At 52.5% G+C, this 19,530-nt stretch overlaps 9 protein-coding genes and 1 non-coding gene across 10 annotated transcripts; 6 read left to right on the top strand and 4 right to left on the bottom strand.

Moving 5' to 3' along the window:
• Window positions 1-556: 556 nt before the first annotated feature.
• Window positions 557-2,398, top strand: POX_b02829 (uncharacterized protein; the record flags this gene model as incomplete). The annotated part of the gene is made up of 1 exon (XM_050111737.1): window positions 557-2,398. One exon carries the CDS (start codon window positions 557-559, stop codon window positions 2,396-2,398), a length of 1,842 nt encoding a protein of 613 aa, XP_049972083.1.
• A 1,191-nt stretch (window positions 2,399-3,589) lies between these two features.
• On the top strand, window positions 3,590-4,304 carry POX_b02828 (uncharacterized protein; the record flags this gene model as incomplete). The annotated part of the gene is made up of 3 exons (XM_050111736.1): window positions 3,590-3,944; window positions 4,081-4,219; window positions 4,283-4,304. 3 exons carry the CDS (start codon window positions 3,590-3,592, stop codon window positions 4,302-4,304), a joined length of 516 nt encoding a protein of 171 aa, XP_049972082.1.
• Window positions 4,305-5,179: 875 nt separating this feature from the next.
• Window positions 5,180-6,692, top strand: POX_b02827 (Ribose-phosphate pyrophosphokinase 5; the record flags this gene model as incomplete). The annotated part of the gene is made up of 2 exons (XM_050111735.1): window positions 5,180-6,094; window positions 6,159-6,692. 2 exons carry the CDS (start codon window positions 5,180-5,182, stop codon window positions 6,690-6,692), a joined length of 1,449 nt encoding a protein of 482 aa, XP_049972081.1.
• A 997-nt stretch (window positions 6,693-7,689) lies between these two features.
• POX_b02826 (V-type proton ATPase subunit d) lies at window positions 7,690-8,947 on the bottom strand (the record flags this gene model as incomplete). Its single annotated transcript, XM_050111734.1, has 4 exons — window positions 7,690-7,773; window positions 7,830-8,716; window positions 8,774-8,862; window positions 8,916-8,947. 4 exons carry the CDS (start codon window positions 8,945-8,947, stop codon window positions 7,690-7,692), a joined length of 1,092 nt encoding a protein of 363 aa, XP_049972080.1.
• A 299-nt stretch (window positions 8,948-9,246) lies between these two features.
• Window positions 9,247-11,171, top strand: POX_b02825 (Nucleolar protein 58; the record flags this gene model as incomplete). The annotated part of the gene is made up of 3 exons (XM_050111733.1): window positions 9,247-9,371; window positions 9,518-9,678; window positions 9,742-11,171. The coding sequence occupies 3 exons, from the start codon at window positions 9,247-9,249 to the stop codon at window positions 11,169-11,171; spliced, it is 1,716 nt and encodes a 571-aa protein (XP_049972079.1).
• A 736-nt stretch (window positions 11,172-11,907) lies between these two features.
• On the top strand, window positions 11,908-12,979 carry POX_b02824 (uncharacterized protein; the record flags this gene model as incomplete). Its single annotated transcript, XM_050111732.1, has 3 exons — window positions 11,908-11,913; window positions 11,981-12,061; window positions 12,407-12,979. The coding sequence occupies 3 exons, from the start codon at window positions 11,908-11,910 to the stop codon at window positions 12,977-12,979; spliced, it is 660 nt and encodes a 219-aa protein (XP_049972078.1).
• Window positions 12,980-13,354: 375 nt separating this feature from the next.
• POX_b02823 (uncharacterized protein) lies at window positions 13,355-15,331 on the bottom strand (the record flags this gene model as incomplete). Its single annotated transcript, XM_050111731.1, has 2 exons — window positions 13,355-15,037; window positions 15,164-15,331. The coding sequence occupies 2 exons, from the start codon at window positions 15,329-15,331 to the stop codon at window positions 13,355-13,357; spliced, it is 1,851 nt and encodes a 616-aa protein (XP_049972077.1).
• Window positions 15,332-15,753: 422 nt separating this feature from the next.
• POX_b02822 (uncharacterized protein) lies at window positions 15,754-16,824 on the bottom strand (the record flags this gene model as incomplete). Its single annotated transcript, XM_050111730.1, has 1 exon — window positions 15,754-16,824. One exon carries the CDS (start codon window positions 16,822-16,824, stop codon window positions 15,754-15,756), a length of 1,071 nt encoding a protein of 356 aa, XP_049972076.1.
• Window positions 16,825-17,410: 586 nt separating this feature from the next.
• POX_tR042 lies at window positions 17,411-17,481 on the bottom strand. The gene has a single exon. It is a non-coding gene; the product is annotated as a tRNA-Gly (tRNA).
• A 1,843-nt stretch (window positions 17,482-19,324) lies between these two features.
• On the top strand, window positions 19,325-19,486 carry POX_b02821 (uncharacterized protein; the record flags this gene model as incomplete). Its single annotated transcript, XM_050111729.1, has 1 exon — window positions 19,325-19,486. One exon carries the CDS (start codon window positions 19,325-19,327, stop codon window positions 19,484-19,486), a length of 162 nt encoding a protein of 53 aa, XP_049972075.1.
• Window positions 19,487-19,530: the final 44 nt, after the last annotated feature.

The following is a 19,530-nucleotide window of genomic DNA, read 5'->3' as shown; positions in this document are numbered from 1 at the left end:
GAGATAAGATCCTATGAGCTAAATGGCTTGGGCTGTGGACGTGTGCAGAACGTCCCAGAGTCTAGGTACTTATGTACTGGATCCATCTGCAACATTGTGTAAGAAAGGTCCAGCGTTCTGCCTCGCTGAGTATTTTACCATTGAGTTTTCGAGGAATAAGTAGTGACATTTCCATTGCTTCAATCTGATTCACGCATTCCAGATTTCAGGCTTTATGTATGACTTGAGTGCTTCCAGTCCATCAATCGATGCGCTTTCGACCGCATGAACGAATCCACATGCGATTTTCCACTACGCTAAGCTGCAGGAACATTACAGTACGGGAAAGATTACTGTATGCCAAATACGGAATCTCCCCGCGGGCTCCATTTTTTTTGCTCACTTGAGAACCTTCCGCACCTGCGCTTCTTCAGCACGTTGGCTAGGCTTGCCAGTCTTCACTTGTGGCATGCGGAGGATCCCACTGACCCACTGGCTGTTAAAATCTTCTCGAAATTCTCTCCATACGCATCAAGCACGCTTGATAAGCTCGGGACACACCCAAAATTCCAAAACGATGGCGGCCACCAGGGACGAGGCGCATCCTGATTACAGCACCTGGAGTAACTCCAGTCTGATCGAGCGCATCACTGAGCTTGAACGGCAGCTTCATTCGCAGACCACGAAATATACCGAGCCAACTCCTTCTGCGGGTGAATCAATTTGTCCGGCGCCCATTGCAACAGATGTCAGCGAACCTGCGATCCCACTTGCCGATCAGTACACTACCTCGTCGAAAAAGCGACTACACTCTCCGGACGGCGATATCTGTCACAAGCCCGGTAAAGCGCGTGCCCAAAAGGGCGAGCGCGACTTTGACCCGTCGAAGTATCAGACTCGTTTCATCGCCCTGAAGTTTGCCTACCTCGGTCAGCGCTACAATGGATTGGAACATACCAATGGAAACAGCACGCCATTGCCTACAATCGAGGAGACTCTGTGGAAAGCTCTGCGCCGAACCCGTCTCATCCTCCCCCAGACGTCCTCCGCGGATGAGCCAGTTGATACCCAGCCTCGAGAGCAACGGCCCTACTCTATCCATTGGGATGGATGTGATTACTCCAAGGCTGGAAGGACTGATCGAGGCGTCAGTGCGTTTGGACAGGTGATCGGTCTCAGAGTTCGGTCTGCCAGGCCTCCGCCTAAGACTAGTTCTTCCGCTGAAATCGAAAATACACAAGAGGGCGATCCGATGCAGCTAGAAGAGACCGCCGCAGACCCAGAGTGGGATGACATTGCCGATGAAATCTCTTACATACAAGTTTTGAATCGGGTTTTGCCTGATGATATTCGCGTTCTCGCATGGTGTCCCCATCCTCCTGAAGGCTTCGATGCTCGGTTCTCTTGCCGCGAGCGTCGTTATCGGTACTTCTTTACACAACCAGCATTTTCTCCTACGCCCGGGCCGCTTGGCTTTGAAAACCGCGGGGGAACTGGCAAAGGTGAGCGAACCAAGTATCGTGAGGGCTGGCTCGACATTGAAGCTATGCGCGAAGCCGCCAAGTACTTTGAGGGCACGCATGATTTCCGAAACTTTTGCAAACTGGATACCAGCAAGCAAATTGAGAACTTTGAACGAATTATCTTCCATTCCGATATCCACCTTGTCAATCCAAAAACGAACCCCCTAGGTTTCGTCGGTCAACCCGGGTTCCAAATCACGGAAGACTTCCAAGCAGACGTGGACATGCTTTCCAAGCAACAACCCGAGCCAACAACTCCTCAGGTGTACTCGTTTGATCTGTACGGTTCAGCCTTTTTGTGGCATCAGGTCCGCCACATGGTGGCCATCCTCTTTCTGGTTGGTCAAGGACTTGAGTCGCCTTCCATCGTACCAGACCTGTTGGATATCACAAAGAACCCCCGCAAGCCGGCATATGAGATGGCTTCTGACGCGCCTCTTGTGCTATGGGACACCGTCTTCCCGGATGAGAACAGCGGTAGCCGAGAGGACGCTCTCGACTGGGTCTATGCCGGCGACCCACGGCTCAACAAAAGCCGAAGCGCCAAAGGTGACAGCAAGTATGGCATGAAGGGGGCTGTTGAAAGTCTTTGGACTGTTTGGAGACAGCGCAAGATGGATGAGATCCTGGCCGGGGCACTCCTGGACTTGGTCGTGAGCCAAGGTGATCGCAGCATGATGTCTCAAATGGACGCCAAGCAAGGCGCAAGCAAAAAGCAGAGTCGGGGCGCCAAGATCTGGCTCGGAGGCGACGATGCACGCACGGGGGGCAAATATGTTCCCGTCTTGCAGAAGTCAAAGACCGAAGCTGTGGACGTCCGAAACGCCAAATGGCTCGCAGCCAAGCAGCGCAAAGATGCAGTCAAAGCTGCTGGTGGACAAGGCGAGGATGCCTGATCCCTATTGTGAAGCAGATGATGTGAGATGCAAGCTCAAGTTCCCCTATCTTTCAAATCTAGTGACCGCGTCTTATGAAATCGCGCTGTCAATTCAGGAAAATTTGAATCATCTGCTCGCATGTCACGACTTTGTGTCGTACAAACAACGCCGAGAACCCCTCCAAACTTCTTCCAGAATTTCCCTGCCAGGTAACAATTGCTATTTCGTAGGAAGATTGCGTCAGCTGTGTTGTGTACTGCACTTTTGCAAGGATCGAGACATACAGGGAAGACCACCAAAACACCCGGCTCTCCCTCTACGATGACAGCCAAGTAAAAGCGAACTTCGAACCCCTTAAAAGCTTCGTGAATCACAATGTCTTGAATCTGGGTCGTGGGTATGAATCTGGTAGCAGCTGTTGAAAGGTAGGTGGAGGATGAGGTGGACGTTTGAATGCCGAATCCTCGAATGACCAAAAGTGATTCCTCTGCTTCCATATTAGCACGGGTCCGTCACGTGGCGCTGGAGATCGAATGGCCAACTCACCTGTATAACCCCTTCTGAACACCCCGTATAAGACCAACCCGCCAACCACCACAAGTACCGAGGGGTTATACGAGTCCACCAATTGACAGACATAGTCACCTGCGGAACTTGACCATACATCCTCCCACGAGATAGTCAAAAAGCTGCCTTTTTCAAAAAACTGCCTTCGGAGCCTAGTAACCCCCACGCCTATGACACAGAAAAACAGCAGAGTACGCAGCAGGATCTGAAGACCGAACAGAACCTTTGCGGTGGGATTCGATCGTCGTGGCGCATTGGAAACAGTGAAACTTGCGGTGGTTGGCGTCGGCCGATGAACTGTAAGACGGCCTGCCATTGTTGGCTATATTTTTCCACGATGGTATGAAGTTTTCAATGGCAGGACAGTGGCTGTGCCCCTACAAGCGTTGACTGGGACTGGAGTCAGCACCGTCGAGCTCCTTGTTTTTCGTGACAACGTCGACTTCTCCACGGCAGAACCCCCGAAAGCTTATCGATTTGATTAAACGCGCTAACCGATTTGGGCACTTGTGGAGACAGACACTCAAGTTGAGCTACCACGTGACCATCGCCAGTGTACACAAGCTTCCGTTGGTATTAGGACTGGGTGAGTTGGGCTGCAACCTCGTTCTGGCAACCCCCTCGACCTTCACAAACATCAAGATGGGCGACCGGGAGCGAAGTCGATCGCCTCGCCGGCGGGACTTTGGCGACCGAGACAGGCCCAAAAAAACTGGTGGATTTCGGTGGAAGGAAAAACGCCGTGATGATGATTCTCGCGGAGATGATCGTCGACTAGATCGAGGCTACAGGGACCGAAGTGACCGTCCTCGCTCGCCGCGCAGAGACCGCGATGCTGAGCGTACGGGGGACCGACACAGAGACAGTCCCCGTGAGTACGACTCGAAACGTCGCGATGCCCGCGATGCGCCCCGAGAAGACCGCGAGAAGAAAGCGGAAAAGAGAAAGAGAGGAGAAAAAGCCAGTGATACCACAGTCATCAGAGCCTATGATTGTGGTACATGTCAACGATCGGCTGGGCACCAAAGCAGCCATTCCTTGCTTGGCCTCCGATCCCATTAGTGAGTTTGATTGCAAATTGACACGTTCCCGGGAAATCTTTTCGGGATGTTGCTAACTCAATACTTCTACAGAACTCTTCAAGGCCCAAGTTGCCGCTCGAATTGGTCGAGAGCCTCATGAGATCCTTCTCAAGCGCCAGGGAGAACGACCATTTAAGGATCAGTTGACATTAGAAGACTACGGTGTGAGCAACGGAGTTCAACTTGACCTGTGAGCCTTCACGCCGCCCCCAATCTCCATTTCGAAACCGAGCATCTACTAACTGGATAATAGGGAGGTTGGAACAGGCGATTAAGCGGTGGCTTGTGGCCATGTCTTACTATGTTGTTCTGCGAGGTTCATCGGGCGTTAAGAAGACAATACCATGGATTGGGTCAATGGAGCATGAACTTTTTTTTTCTACTTTTCTGTTTGCTGTCACTTCTGTCACTGCTTATTTTACTTCCATCATTGCCATCCTTTCTCTCACAGTTTCGCAACGGACTGTGGGACCTGGTGCCCACGAGTTCTCACACAGCGACGAGGAGACAAACAACGTGGACCTGGACATCCTGATCAGTCTCGCTGCCACTTTAGGCTTCTTGGTAGTGAGATGTAAGTGTGTTTTGAGGTTATCTCCTTGTCAGTCGCCACGACTCCTTTTCGATGCGCACCGCATGGCATCATCCAGTCCGCATCAACGACCGTTGCAAATCCTCCCGTCGGCAATGCGGGGCTCAACCTGGCCGCTTGCACCGATGCCGCACCTGGACAGTCTTGTGACAGCCTGAGGCACTCCGCTGGTAACCAACCCGAGCCCGAGTTGGCGGTCCACTCTCCAAAGAGGCTTTTTTTCGAACGCGGGACCTCACATGTTCATTTCTTTTTTTTTTGCCTCGTTGCGAACATCGTCAAAGGGAGCATTCTGACCCTCGCAAGCTTCGCGTGATGAAGTGATTCTATACCTCTCCACTCTTCTTCCAGGCTGCTCGTTCGCATCGCACCGATCCCGTGTCTATCAGTTTCCCGTCATACTCCAAAAGTTTGCCCTGCCGGCCCCAGTTTTTCCGTCCCTCCGCAAGTTTCCTCGCCATCATCCACTTGAATCATCGCTTTCCCCGCGGTGGGAGTCATTGAGACCGTACTACCTCCCAATCCTCGTTTCATCCGAGCTTTTGAAAATCAAGCACAATGGTCCGAAATCTCGTCGTCATCGGAGGCACATCCCACCCGCAACTGACTCAGAGCATTTGCGGTGTGCTTGGCATTCCTCCGGCGGAAGTTCTTCTTTCCAAATTTGCGGTCGGTGAGACTCGAGTTGAAATCCAGGAATCTGTCCGTGAGAAGGATGTCTACATCATTCAGTCTGGCGGTGGTAAGGTCAATGATCACCTCCTCGAGCTCTTGATCACAATCTCCGCTTGCAAGACAGCCTCGGCACGCCGAGTCACCGCCGTTCTGCCGCTGTTCCCTTATTCCCGCCAAAGTGATATTCCTTACGATAAGGCTGGAGCTCCGCTAGTCAAGTCTTCTGTTCGCGACCGCCCTAACAATGGCTACACTTTTGAGAGTACCCCTCCGACACCCGGCCCAGGCATGAAGACTGAGGGTCTTGGCCTGCAGGGTGGTATGGATAGCTTGCAGAAGAGTCTGGCCAAAGCTCAAATCGAGGAAAGCAATGGCAGCCCGGTCAAACGGCGCACACCCAACGGACTCACTCGGAGCGAAACGGCAGAGTCCATCAAGTCTCTGGCTGCCAGCGGTGGGGTTGAAGAACCCTCGAGCAACTCCTCCAAAATCAACGCCTTCCAGCCCCGACCAGGATACAAGCAATGGGTTGCGCAAGCAGGCACCCTGGTGGCCGATCTGCTCACTTGCGCCGGTGCCGATCACATCATCACCATGGATCTGCATGACCCACAGTACCAGGGCTTCTTCGATATTCCCGTGGATAACCTGTATGGTCGTCCGTTGCTTAAGAGCTATATCCAGCGCAATATTCCAGCCTACAAGCAAGCCGTGGTGGTCAGCCCCGACGCAGGTGGTGCTAAGCGTGCGACAGCCATTGCTGACTCCATGGGCATGGAGTTTGCTCTCATTCACAAGGTATGGTCTGGATCTTGAGAGCTCTACGGCGACGCCAAGTCCCATCTTAACCCATTCTCCACAGGAGCGCCGCCCAACCAAAATCACAGACCGACAAAATGCCACCATGATGCTTGTTGGTGATGTTCGCGATCGTACAGCCATCCTTATTGATGATCTCGCAGACACCTCCAACACCATCACGCGGGCAGCAAAACTTCTCAAGAAAGAAGGTGCCTCCAAGGTGTACGCTTTGGTCACTCACGGTATTCTGAGCGGTGACGCGATTGACCGCATCAATGCAAGCTCTCTCGATAAGGTGGTCGTGACCAACAGTGTGGATCAGACGGATCATCTTCGTCGCTGCCCTAAGTTGGAGGTCCTTGAGGTCGGCCATGTGTTCGCGGAGGTAAGACCTGACAGCCCAAAAACATTCCCGGGTCGCTCATCTACATTTGCTGACCCTTGTGAAATTTTCAGGCCATTCGCCGAGTTCACCATGGTGAATCCATCAGCGTTCTGTTTCAGTACGACTGAACTCGCTCACCCTCGCTTTGCCGGAACAGGCACGGGCTTCTCTGCAGATGAAAACAAATATACCGGCTTTGTGTCCATATGAGCTGGAATGCTCTACATGAATTTCCTTGGATCTATGGGCGTTGTTGCTGACTCCGTGTCCTCTTTCTATACATCGTCCATCGCAATTCTGTCACTTTTTTCCCCACAAAAATAGAAACCTTGGTCCTAGTAGACTTGGTGCTTGAAAAGCGTGTTCTTGTACTTTCATGCTTCCATGTTGATCTCACTACTGGCTAGTTGCTGGAAAACAGTCCATTGCCCTTGATTTTTTTATCGCTTTAACCATTCGCTCATCCCAGCAAGCACTGGGCTGGACTGACATAATGTACATATATCTGTTTTGAAGTACACGAAACGAATCGTCCAATCTCAATCGAGTCCTGTCTCGCATGCAACATCTATCGAATTTGGAGTTTGGGTTTCCTTGATGGAATCTCGTGTAAGCTGACTGGTCCTCAAGACTTTTGAGGTTCCCGCGAGCTATATAGACCTACCTGTCTAAAGCCTACGAGCCTAGTTGCTCATCAACATATGGGGACGGAGGAAAGACACATGCCTCGGTATTTGCGAGTATCCATCAATGGATGCACCTCTATGTATGAAAGCAAAATTAAGCAAAGACGGGACTTATCGTCTCGTTCGCTGGGCTACAGTACTGGCGAGGTGCCTCATGTTCGTTCCTTGGAAGGAGACGGGACGCCCCAGGCCAATGGGGTCGAGAACATCCATTCGTCAATGAAGAACATGGCGGTTCCATTCGAGACCAGTGCACGTCGCAGGAATGAAAACCAGCGCCGGAATAAAGCACAAGGGAGTGAAGAATCGAGTTTGGCCGCAGTTCATGTTTTGGTCGACAGGTTAATGCGAAGACATTGATACTAAGAGTGGAACCAGGGTAAGAGGAAAGTCACAAGCAGATAAACAAAATCGGGTACTCGATACAACATGTTGGCTGGTTCCAAGAATAAGGGGGCAAATACAGACAGCCATCAACAAGTTAAATACAAAATGCCAAACAATCGTCAAGTTTCCGAGGCTTAGAAGACAGAGATGAAGTTCCCGATCCTCTCCTTTTGGTTCTGAGCAATGCATTCCGAGATCCACGTCACATTGCGAATTTCCTGTCCTTGATTAGCTTCCGAATGTTTCGTAAAGGTAGAACGGGGACACTGCTCACCTGCTCCTTCAGCTTCATCCAAGCGTAAACCACCGCCGGGGTGAATTGGCGAGTGAAGACCATCTTTGACATCTCCATCTCTTTTTGATAGAAGAGGTCTTCCAGACTCTTTCCGTCCGCGGGGCCACCTCCCATACCACCCATACTACCGCCGCCTTGGCTCAGCCCTACGGCGTCAAAGAAGCTCTTGTAATCAGATACAGCGCTGACAGCCAGGGCGACGCCCTCAATATCATCGGCCCGCGAGAGCATTAAGCTACCCTCCGGGTATAGGTTTCCAAACTCGGGGTACAGCTTCCTCCGTTCCTGTTTGGACAGCTCGGTGCCGAAGGAGTTGAGAGTAATGTTGATGGCGCGACGGTCTGCCTCAAATTGTAAGATCTCAGACATGACTTCTCGTGTTGGGCCGGAGAAGTCTGGGTGGGTTTGAACAAAATTGTAGAAGTCTTCCAAGTAGTTCTTGTAGAGGGTGTTGCGCACAATTTCGATATTAAGTTCGTCCAGATCCTGATGGCTGAGACTGCCTTTGAAGTATGGCGCAAGAGGGGTTTCGATCAGAACCGAGTTGTAGAGCTCTTCAATATTGGATGCAACGCAAAGGACGGGCAGAGTCTCGAACCAGCCCAAAGGGTGACATCGCTCCAGGAGCTCTCGTGTGTCCCGTTCATGTAAGGTCCCAGTAATGAGAAGGGCAATATTATCGATCATGTAACCGTAGGTCAAGTATTCAAGGAACTTGGCAGTCGAGCCTACTGACTGGGCGACAAGGTAGCGAAATTCGGACACCAGCTTATCGGTCATCTTGCCCGCAAGGGCAGATGTGGAGGGATTCGGAGGAAGAGAGGCAAGGAAGTCACCGTATGCCGGCCCAAGCTGCAGTTTCACATCTGCACCAGCATTTGTTAGAAGTCAAATTGGACGGATAAGCGTTGGATTGTATTTACCGTCGATCGTCTCGCATTGTACCAGGTTGGAGTAGCTCTGGCCAGTCAAGAGTGTATTCCGATACCCTCGGACAATGCCTTCAACAAAACTGAGATTTCGTTAACACAGCGTTAATTCCACAGGAATCAGTCTTGATCCTACCCGCCGTTCGTATTAAAAAAGAGACCCTCCATGGTGCTTGGAGTTCGTTGATGAATGAGAGGTGGAATACCTAGAGCTCCCCTCGACGCCGCCGCCCGAACCGCTGGCGGGTCTTACATAAGCCACAGCCACAGCCACCGTCCGTGGCTCGTGATTTTGCACTTTTTTCTTCCGTGCAAAATTTCTAGATTTCTTTTCAACGAGCGATTGCGTCCACGGTCCACAAACCCCCGCCTTCTGTCTTTCTTTTTCACTATCGACCTGGGCTCCCTCGTCTTTGCAACGACAATTCTTTCCATTACATAGAGCCCACTCGCCGTGGTCGCCCACCATGTCACTTTTCATCTTGACCGAAACCAGCGCGGGTTACGCCCTGCTGAAGTCCAAGGACAAGAAGCTCTTCAAGCGCGAATCTCTCCCGGAGGATGCCAACACTCCTGAGGGAATCTCAAACCTGTATGCTCCATTGACTCTCTACCGGCGAACCCTTCCTTGTTCCAGCGACGCTGGCTTCGTCAGATCCCCACGGAAGCGACGTTGAAAAGAGAAGAGAAAAAAAAGCCCATTGAAAATTCACCAGAACGCTGACCCTCTTCTCACAGCTTCAAATTGAAGAACTTCAAGAAGTTCGACAGCGCCGCCACTGCCGTTGAGGAGGCTGCTTCCATCATTGAGGGAAAGGTCACTCCTCTCCTGACAGAGGTTCTTAAGGAGCTCAAGGATGAGAAGAAGGCCTCTTTGGCCGTTGCCGACGTCAAGCTCGGTATGTCCAGTCAAACAACCTCCTCCACCTCAGGAAACACTTGCTGATGGGAACCGTCAACAGGAAATGCCATCACCAAGGTTCCCGGCCTCTCTCTCGAGCTGATCGCCGACTCTTCCACCGCTGATGCCTTCCGTGCCATTCGTGAGAACCTGATCACTCTCATCCCCGGTCTTGCCCCCAGCGACATGTCCGCTATGTCTCTTGGTCTGTCCCACTCTCTCGCCCGTCACAAGCTCAAGTTCTCCCCCGACAAGATCGACACCATGATCGTCCAGGCCATTGGCCTCTTGGATGATCTCGACAAGGAGCTCAACACATACGCTATGCGCGTGAAGGAGTGGTACGGCTGGCACTTCCCCGAGCTTGCCAAGATCCTGAACGACAACATTGCCTACTCCAAGCTCGTTCTGAAGATGGGTATGCGTACCAACTGGGAGACGACCGACCTGGCCGAAATTCTCCCCGAGGAGATTGAGAGTGCCGTCAAGACTGCCGCTGATCGGTCTATGGGTACTGAGATCAGCGAGCAGGATCTCGAGAACATTCAGGCTCTTGCTACTCAAGTTGTTGAGTTTGCCGAATACCGTCAGCGCCTTGCTAGCTACCTGTCTTCTCGCATGAACGCCATCGCTCCTAACCTGACTGCTCTCGTCGGTGACCTTGTTGGTGCCCGTCTGATCGCCCACGCTGGTAGCCTGACCAGCTTGTCCAAGAGCCCCGCCAGTACCATCCAGATTCTCGGTGCCGAGAAGGCCCTTTTCCGTGCCCTGAAGACCAAGCACGATACCCCCAAGTACGGTCTGATCTACCACGCGTCTCTGATCGGTCAGGCCACCGGCCGCAACAAGGGCAAGATGGCCCGTATCCTCGCCGCCAAGGCTTCTCTTGGAATCCGTGTGGACGCCCTCGCTGAGTGGGACGACGATGTGACCGAGGAGGAGAAGGCTGCTCTCGGTACCGAGGCCCGCTTCAACATGGAGCGCAAGCTCGCCGCCATGGAGGGCAAGCCCATCAAGCCCCGCGGTGTGAACATTGCACCCAACGGTGCCGCTCAGGCTCAGAAGTTCGACCTGAAGGAGGCCCGCAAGTACAACCCCGATGCCGATGCCATGGATACCGAGGAGGTCGAGGCTCCCACATCCGCCAAGAAGTCCAAGAAGGACAAGAAGAAGCTGGTGGAAGATGTTGAGGAGGACGAGGAGATGGCTGACGCCGACTCTGATGACGAGTCCCAAGATGGCACCGGTGACTCTGAGCTCGAGAAGCTGGCCGCCAAGGCCGGTCTCAGCGTGAAGCGGTACCAGCGCAAGCTCGAGCGCGGCGAGATCACCTTTGACGCCGCCGGCAACCCAACGGCCGTCAGCAAGAAGGACCTGAAGAAGGCGAAGAAGGAAGCCAAGAAGGCCGAGAAGGAGGACGGCAAGAAGCGCAAGCGTGATGATGGTGATGACAGCGAAAAGAAGAAGAAGAAGAAGAACAAGGGCGAGTAAACGCCTGCTGTTTGAAGTTTTTATGTTCAAAAGTTTCGTGCAAGGTGACAAGGATGGCTCTCGCGAATCTGTATGATATCACTTTTTTTTCTCGTTTGTTGTTGCTTTCTATGTTCGCGATCTCGCTCGCTACGCGCATGTCTGGGGGCATTTCGAGGTTGATTGAGTCAAATTTTCTCTGGCGCAAAGGGTGCTTTATGGTACAAGGCAGTACAGTGCTTCATGGTTGAATAATCTGTTCATGATTAACCTCTTCACGTCCGTTGTAGGATTTTTGATTCTAATTTGGGTCGATTGAGATGACTCGTAGGCGAAGGTACATCTATCTTCCTGTCTAATAAAACAGTGGTTTCTGCGTCGGAGGGCACCTTTCTCCAGCATCGACAGTAATCGTCGGGTTTACAGGCCAGTCTTAGCTTCCTACAACTTTCTACGCACTGGGACAGTATGTCCGCCGGCACTGTATGCAATATGCGAGCACTCTCAGTCCTATTTTATTATGACTAATGTCTCGCACCTAGTAGTGTTACTTGCAGTGTCTAGTTCTGCTGTCCAACAGTCCCCCAAATAAGTCGAGTCGGGGCTGTCAGAACAGCGTTGACCACCTTTCTGACCGACTTGCCCCAGCTCGTCACGCCGATCATATTCTGCCGGCATAATAAGCTTTTTTCCCCTCCGTCGGCAGTATTTCTTCTTGTCGGTAACATCGTTATCGTATCATTGCCCACACTGCACCATGAAGGTGAGCAAGTCCTTTTTCCAATGGCAGGTGTAGACATTGGCCACTTCCCTCTAACAATCATATCCAGATCCTTGACCCCCAAGCAGCGGTCCTTACCAACGTGGAAGTTCTCGCCTACCTCACGGCGAACCCGCCCGCCGTCCGCCCAGTCGGCCTCCCAATGCGCGACAATGGGTTCCAAGTCCAGATCTCAGAGATCATAATACCGTGGTGAAAGAGGTTCGCAGGCTCCCTTGGCTCTCTTCTTCCTCTGCTCATCTCGTACAATACCTCTCGGTTCAATCGAACTCGCTCGGTCTGTCAAGTCGTGTGCCTACGACATGTCTTCCATGGAGAAACCGCTGGTTCGACCGGCGCAAAGACAACCCGGAGAAGGACTTGACGATCAGGACCGTGGAGAGAAAAAGAGAAAACAAAAAAAAGATCTCTCACTTGCACCCGAATATGACACTTTCAAATATACTGACCAACGATTTTTATCTCTCATTTGCAGTTCCACAACTACGTCTCTCGCATCTCCCCCCATCTCCTCAAATACCCACGCTCTACAGATCGACCCAGCTCCTCGCATTCCCAATCCCAAACAGCCATGACCCGAACCATGCGCCCCAGCGTAACATCCACCACCGAACTTGAACCACCTACTATTTCACGACAGCCTCTCTCCAATGAACCTACGCCCCTGGACCGCGCTATCCGCAGCCTGATCCAGAAACTTCGCCCGTACGGGCTGACCAAAGCCGAGGTGCTGACTATCGTCAATCTGGGCATTGGTCTGTCTGCGGGGGAATCGGAAGATCTGACTGCTGTCGGTGAGGCCAATGGACATGGTGAGATGATGGAGGTTGACGAGACTCCCGTTGAAGGGGAAGGGGAAGAAATGGCTGGTGGGGATGGTGCCGAGGGAGAAGAAGGGGAAGAGGGTGGTGCTACGGAGGCGGATTATGGTGCGTTGGCGCTGTTTGACGCTGTGATTGAGGAAAGAGAGGAACGAATCTCGGACGATGATTTGATTGCCATCTTGGGGATCATTCGGGAGACTTTGAATGAGAATTATACGGGTTGAGATGGCGAATGAGAGATTTGGTGGGAAAGACAAGATGCGCTTTGGCGTTGGGTCTTTGGGATTTTCTTGGACCAAATGCACCGAGATATTTTTATTGAAGGGGAGGGGGCCCTTTGTGTCCATTAGATGAGTCGACATCGTTCCCACGAGAACCTTTCAGTCGAGGGAACACGAACAAACACTCATTTGGCCTTACAACGCAGACTCGAAGATCCAACTTTCGATCGTCCTTGAACCGCAAATTTCACAGGGCACACAAGACAATATGCCTGCACGAGTCAAGTACAAGGCCGGTTTCTTCCCTACAGCATCAACGATGAGACAATACAATATCTGGAGTACTTGGAATACAAACATGGAAATTTGAATTCATTATCAGGTTGAATCCTTCTTCTCCTTTTCCTTTTCCTTTTGCATCTCTTTCTTCTTCTTCTCGGCCTCTTCCTTGGTCGCTTTGCCCTTGACAAGATTCCCAAATTGATTATAGACCGGCGCATCGGGGTCCCCATTTTCTTTGCCCCAAGGGCCAAGATCATCGTCAAACAAATCTCGCTCCTGGCCCTGACACACCTCGGAAATTGTCACCCAATTCTCATCATCCGTCCACAGACCACCTCGTCCACCGCGCATGTCCCACCAATCCTGACCCCCCAGGAGAGCAGACTGCGCCGCATCGAAGTCGTGCGACGAGCGGACGTATCGCCGCAGGAGAGCTCGAGCCGAAGGGAAGAACCACATTTTCTCCCACCAGGTGTTGCGTAGCTTGGGGTCTCCGTTGAGATGAAGGAGCACCGGAACAGAGGCCGAGTGAGGGTTCGTGGCCAAGGAGAGATTGCTCCATGAATGGTGTTGAGGATTCGGGAGTTTGTCCAGCGTGAAATTGAAGGACGGCACCGCGCTCTTTTGGCTCGCAGAGCGAGTCTGGTCAAAAGGATTGGGGAGGGCCGCGATATCGTCTGGAAGGAGAAGACGATGTTCACGCGGAACCCCGAATTGCCCCTGCAAGAGCGATGTGGTGGTAATATTGCTGAACTTGATCCACTCGAGGTCGTTTCGTGACAGGATCTGATTAAAGAAGAGTTGCGACTCATAGTCCACCCCGATACCGTACTCATAGCGATGGCCGGACTCGAGTCGAACGCTGATTCCGTCAATATCAACTGCGTCAGAGATACCCAACATCCCATAGACCCATTCCTTGACTTTGTTGACGGTCCGCAGTCGCTCTAATTCACGGATCACTTCCTGACGCCCAAACATCTGCGTCAGTGCCCGATAGTCGCTGTGGTTTGTAGGGTGTCGTTCCATCAACTGAAGAACCTCGTCGTAGATGATCCGCAGGTCGGCAGCCTGACCAATAACCGCACCGGGGTTCAACCATCGAGGTCGGGTGAGATGACCATCTGGATGGGCATCTGTCTTCCATCCGTATACGTCAGGCGGCAAGGTCGATTCGGGAACAGTGACGCATCCCGGGTCATTTTTGAGAGCACTATAGCAGACCTTACTCGCACCAAACAGGACCCGGTGGGTATACTTTGGAATTACCTCGGGGGGCGACCCATTGGGCTTTTCAGGCGCTGCGTAGCCGTATTTCCTCGCCAGCTTTTGATTGTTCGTGCGCACGGTATCTTGGAATCTTTTGATAAGGATCCACGGGGGTAGTTGGAAGAACACGTCCTGGGCATCCACAATCAAGACAAAGTCACGATCCTTGACGGTGCGACTATTCTTCAGATAATCTCGGATACGGGTGATCCGATCGACAGTGATCTCCAACTCCGTCGCTCCTGGCTTTTGACGACCATAGCCGATCAATGTTGGTGGTGGATACCCCAGAATCATGGCGGAAGTTACGGTGCGACAGGCGCCCCGGGTTCCCTTGACGGTAGGGACGAGGAGATGGAGATGAGGGCGGCCATGGTCAAGGTCGTGCGGGACACTGTCATTTACAGAACTGCCCGACTTTGGCTGAAGTGCGACCTGCGCGTCTTCTGGGCGTTCGGTGAAAGGATGGCGAGATGGAAATTCCGCCCAATAGTCCGGCTCGGACTGGTTCTAAATGCCAGATTCTTGTCAGTTCAGCTGCTGTTGGAGTTTCGCTAGCACGGCTATCGGGCTCTCGTAGCCTTGTATAGTGTTTCCTTTCCCATCCGACGGTAATACCACAAGGAAGCCACTTACCCCGGAGGACGAAAAAAGCCAAAGAAGCAATAAGAAGGATACGATTGAGAAGAGAATGGCTCTTGTTTGGTACATGCGCGGGCGGCATTGCGAGGCCTGCCGCACGAAGCTTGCGGCGGATGGAGGCTTGGCCCCCTCAAACTGCGAGAACGACATGCTAGACGCCATCCTGACGAGTCACTCAGATTGGAGCGGCAGGGGACAGGATGATCATGGCGATTGTAAAGTGTCGTGGCGACAAAGTTGGCAAGCAGTGTGCCGACATTGAACGAGCGTGACAAGGAAAGGCCACGAAGTAAACACACACGGTTTCGATGTTGGCCAGGGGGAGGAAAGCACCCGCAGCGATCGCCGCGGCCCTCCCGCTTTCGGCCCGAGTCTGCACCGCCGACGATGCGTGCAGTGCTCGGTTTTTAGTTGCAGATTCATTCAGCAATCAGTTTCGGGCATCATCTTAGACACCCTCGAGAAGGAAGATGTGGGGAGCAACGAGCAACTCTCTACCATAAGGTCTCTGCACGCGATTGCCTCTTTCTTCCTCGGGTCCCAATTTCCGGTTCCAGGGAGATGGTGATGTAAGCTTGATCGCTCTATTCTAAATAGATCTCCTCACGGAGACGCTGCAGATTACGGAACAATCCGCCTCCAGATCCTCCGTTGTCATGATCCCGCGGCGGCTCCGGTCGTGACCGAGATGCACGCTGGCTCTGCTCAGCCACGGCTTGTTTGTGATCCAAATTTCGTCTTCGTTCGTCCACGATTCTGCCCAAGGCATCCACAAAGCGCTGTCGCGCCTTTTCCTCTGCGGATCCCTTCCAGACTACAGCCAGGGTTCGTAATTCCTCGAGGCGACGAGTAGCAGCGTCCAGTCCCTCCCGTCCGCCTCCATCTCGATCTAGTAGTCCCAGGATTTCCGCCCGGATCTTCCTCATCACTTCTTGTCCTTTTTCCTCTTGATCGTTGCCCTCGGCGCCTAGCTCGGGTCCGGACACGGAAATGAAGGAGGAGGAGAAGGAAATTTCGGATGGAGGGAGTGGCCATTCCATCGCGTCTCCAAATGTCTGAACCACATCTTCGAGGCGAGCGCGCACCTGGTTCAGGGTACGAAGGTTGGTGATGTACTCGGGGTCGTTTATGGTTGGTAGATCGGGTTTCTTTTCGACATCGTCCTCTTCCTCCGTAGGACCCGATGCTGCCTCTTCGGTCGGTTCGTTTGTAGATTCTTGACGCGCAGTGTCAACCACGCGAGCTTTGGCGTGTGCGGTTGACTCGGGGACAAATTTAGTAATTTCTTCGTGCAGGGCCTCGGTGAGGGTCTCGGATAGGCCTATCGTTTCTCCTCTCAGAAGTTCCACCTCGTAGGCCAGCCGCCCCCCTCCACGAAGAATCTCGTCGCTCAGCTGGGAGAGCGTGCTCGACAGGCGCACATTTTGAGCACTGATCTGGGAAAGGAGGTTTTGTACTTGGGCCGACAGCTCGGACAGCGGTACAGAGCCTTGTGTTCTGACTGCGCTTCCCTGGAGAGACGATAATGTCAATGGTGAGAGCGACTCATTGAGGAATTCAGCAGGGTCGAAGTTCGGGTCTTCGAAGCTGGGAGTCGTCTGGGTGGTAGTCTTGCTTCCAGCCCGAGCGGTAGAAGTGTGGCTTGGAGCGACCATGTTGGGCTATATTTGGCAAGTCCTGTCCGTTGGCGCGTCTTCTTTTTTGATAGACGCGAAAAAGGTCGGTATACCATCCAGGTGGGCTCTTGAGTGGGATGAAGTCGGAGTCTTTCAAAGTTCCCAGGTCCGCATTCTCCGCATGTCATGAGAGCTGCCAGGTCGGCCGCTAGACCGCTTTGATTGGATGGCGAGTGTGCAACTTCCAATCATGTTGGGCAGGCCGTCAAGCTTCTATACTTTGATGGACTCGCCCAGCTTGCAGCTAGGGCTTGGTGGGACTTTCTGATACATTGGACGAATAACTCGTGTGACTTTCTGATACTAGCTTGTCTAGAAGGATCTGCCTATGACGGTTGGGTATCTGGAGTATCTCACAAAGGAATATCGGTACACGTATTTCTTGCTCGAAAGTGAACTGTAGCCATAGATACGCATATTTCCGAGCTTGGGGTTACAGTAGTTTTCACTCACGGCATGTGAGATCTTGACTGGGCAAACGGGTTTGCGACGATATCAAGGCTCGAGAATATATAAAAAAAAATACTCAAGCGGGGAGTGAGAATTGCTCGGGAGCAAAATGAAATGCATCATCCGTGAATCGAACACGGGCCTCGTCGATGGCAACGACGAATTCTACCACTAGACCAATGATGCTAGTTATTGGAATAAGAGGTCAAATTTGATATTATATACTCTCAAATTTTCACAGTGGCACAATACTTGTGTGACAACTCTTTTCTAGGTACGCTCGTGGTGTCTGTGGTCGACCACTGTCACTTGGTCCAATCCTTAACTTTTAGGGTACAACGACCATGAAGATTCTGCTTGATCTTTTTTTTCTCGGCAGCTTCCTTCCCTTGCGAGGTTCTATATCCGGCACTGCTAAATCAGAGGACGCATTGATCAGGTATCTCTCTGCGTAGAGGTGATTTGTGCCTGTCAAACAGGCGAGCGGGAGTTGACCACCTCACATATATCATCGAATGTTGTCGTGAGATATGGATATATGCTCGGACTCGAGCAGTCCCGTCACTCTGGTCCAGATCTACTGCTGGGTGAGGCTCCCTTGTACTTTTATTTGATTGGAGTCGTTGAATATGCACTTGCATGATGGTCACATGCATCCTCACATGCCCCGGCAGAATCCACCAACAGTCTGGCCCATGTCCGCACCTAAGGTAACATCCCTCCTTAGGTGGAGGAGGCCACACGGAACGGACATTCCGGACTGGCTGCGGAAATATAACCGGAAAGAGTAAATGGAATGCCATCCAAAGAAGATGCAAAAACGCGAGACATCGCCAAGGAGTAGGTTAGGTGCCGGAATATGTGAATGACAAAGGCTGCCAGATCTAGGATATTCCCACTACTCACCCACCTCATGTATGCCTAGCATTGTTAACGTAGTTACGCTCATTCCTGGTTCCAAAAAGGGCAACCTTGACAACGACGAGATGACATTGGAGATACCGTCTAGTACGATCGGGCACCCTCTCGTGCCGTTTGTTGGATATTTTGATATCAGGTTCCTGGTCTAAGCCTCCACGACCGACCGCAGCACCCTGATAATATCGGTTTAGTTATGATCTCTCACCTACCAAGACGGGTCCCGTGCCAGTCAGGCGGAGAGAGCATAGGGTCGAGAGTTTGCATCGTCCCAGCGAAGTCGACGTCATCTCCAAGATTCCCCCGGTCGGCCAGATCAGATCGGTACCCAAACCACGTCGTTCTCGTATCGCGTGGCCGCTCACGCGATCCACGCCCGATCGAGGGGAAATTGGGTCGATTCAGATCATCCGCCTCCACATCCGGCAATTCCTTAGTCTTGTTGACAGGGGGGGGGGGGGCAACGGCTTTCGTGATTTCCCCATCACTTTAGATGGGAATGCAAATCACGCAGCGGAGCGACCTGCTGAAGTGACCATGTTGCCCTGCTCAGTACTGTAAGGTCATGTCGCTTTCAGGGCTTCACACCGCCGCAGTCGCATTGTACTTGAATGGCCTCCTGTCATGTGATGCCAAGCTGGCCGGGGTGTGTCTCCCGTGGGTACACCAGTGCCCGACTCAAGCATCCACCCATTCCGTTCTCAATCATCGCTGGTCGCCTTACGAAGGGTCCACTTGGACGGGGGGCCCCCGTACATCCCGTGGAGATTCTGTGGGCGAGGTACCCAGCAAGCATCGAGCTCAGGCTCGTCGTTTGTGCGACAGAAACAAGAGAATGAGGGCAATATAGTCTGTCTGACAAGATGAGATGCTTCAATTTCAAAGTTATGAGCTACCTTTCGCCTCACCAGGTCGAATGGAGCATACATCTGGAAGGGTCACGCTTGCCTCGATCGAGATACCGTTACTGAAAGCTCCCGAACTGCAAGATATCCATGTAGCGTCCATCGCCCGAGGCGAGACGACGCGGAGAGTTTCCTTATTCCCAGAATAACCCAGTCACTGACCGTACCAGTCCCGGCATTGTTGAAGACACAGCCCACCGGGGGCTATGCCCAGTGCGCCCGAGTTGAATAAGGTCTGCAAAGGCGCACGCACCCTCGATGCTTCGGATAATCGGCAGGCAAACCAAACCGCCAAGGCCATCGAGGCTGAAGCCGTGAATCGTGAGCAGACGATCACGGGCCTGCGACCCACTTCCAGCGAGCCCTGACGGCTCCCATGTACTCTGACAGCCGGCGAACGATGACAGCATGC

The sequence above is a fragment of the Penicillium oxalicum genome, chromosome II, assembly GCF_001723175.1.
Source record: "Penicillium oxalicum strain HP7-1 chromosome II, whole genome shotgun sequence".
Classification (NCBI taxonomy): Eukaryota; Fungi; Ascomycota; class Eurotiomycetes; order Eurotiales; family Aspergillaceae; genus Penicillium; species Penicillium oxalicum.
Note: the sequence above shows the minus strand (reverse complement) of the source record. Positions and strands in the feature narration are given on the sequence as shown.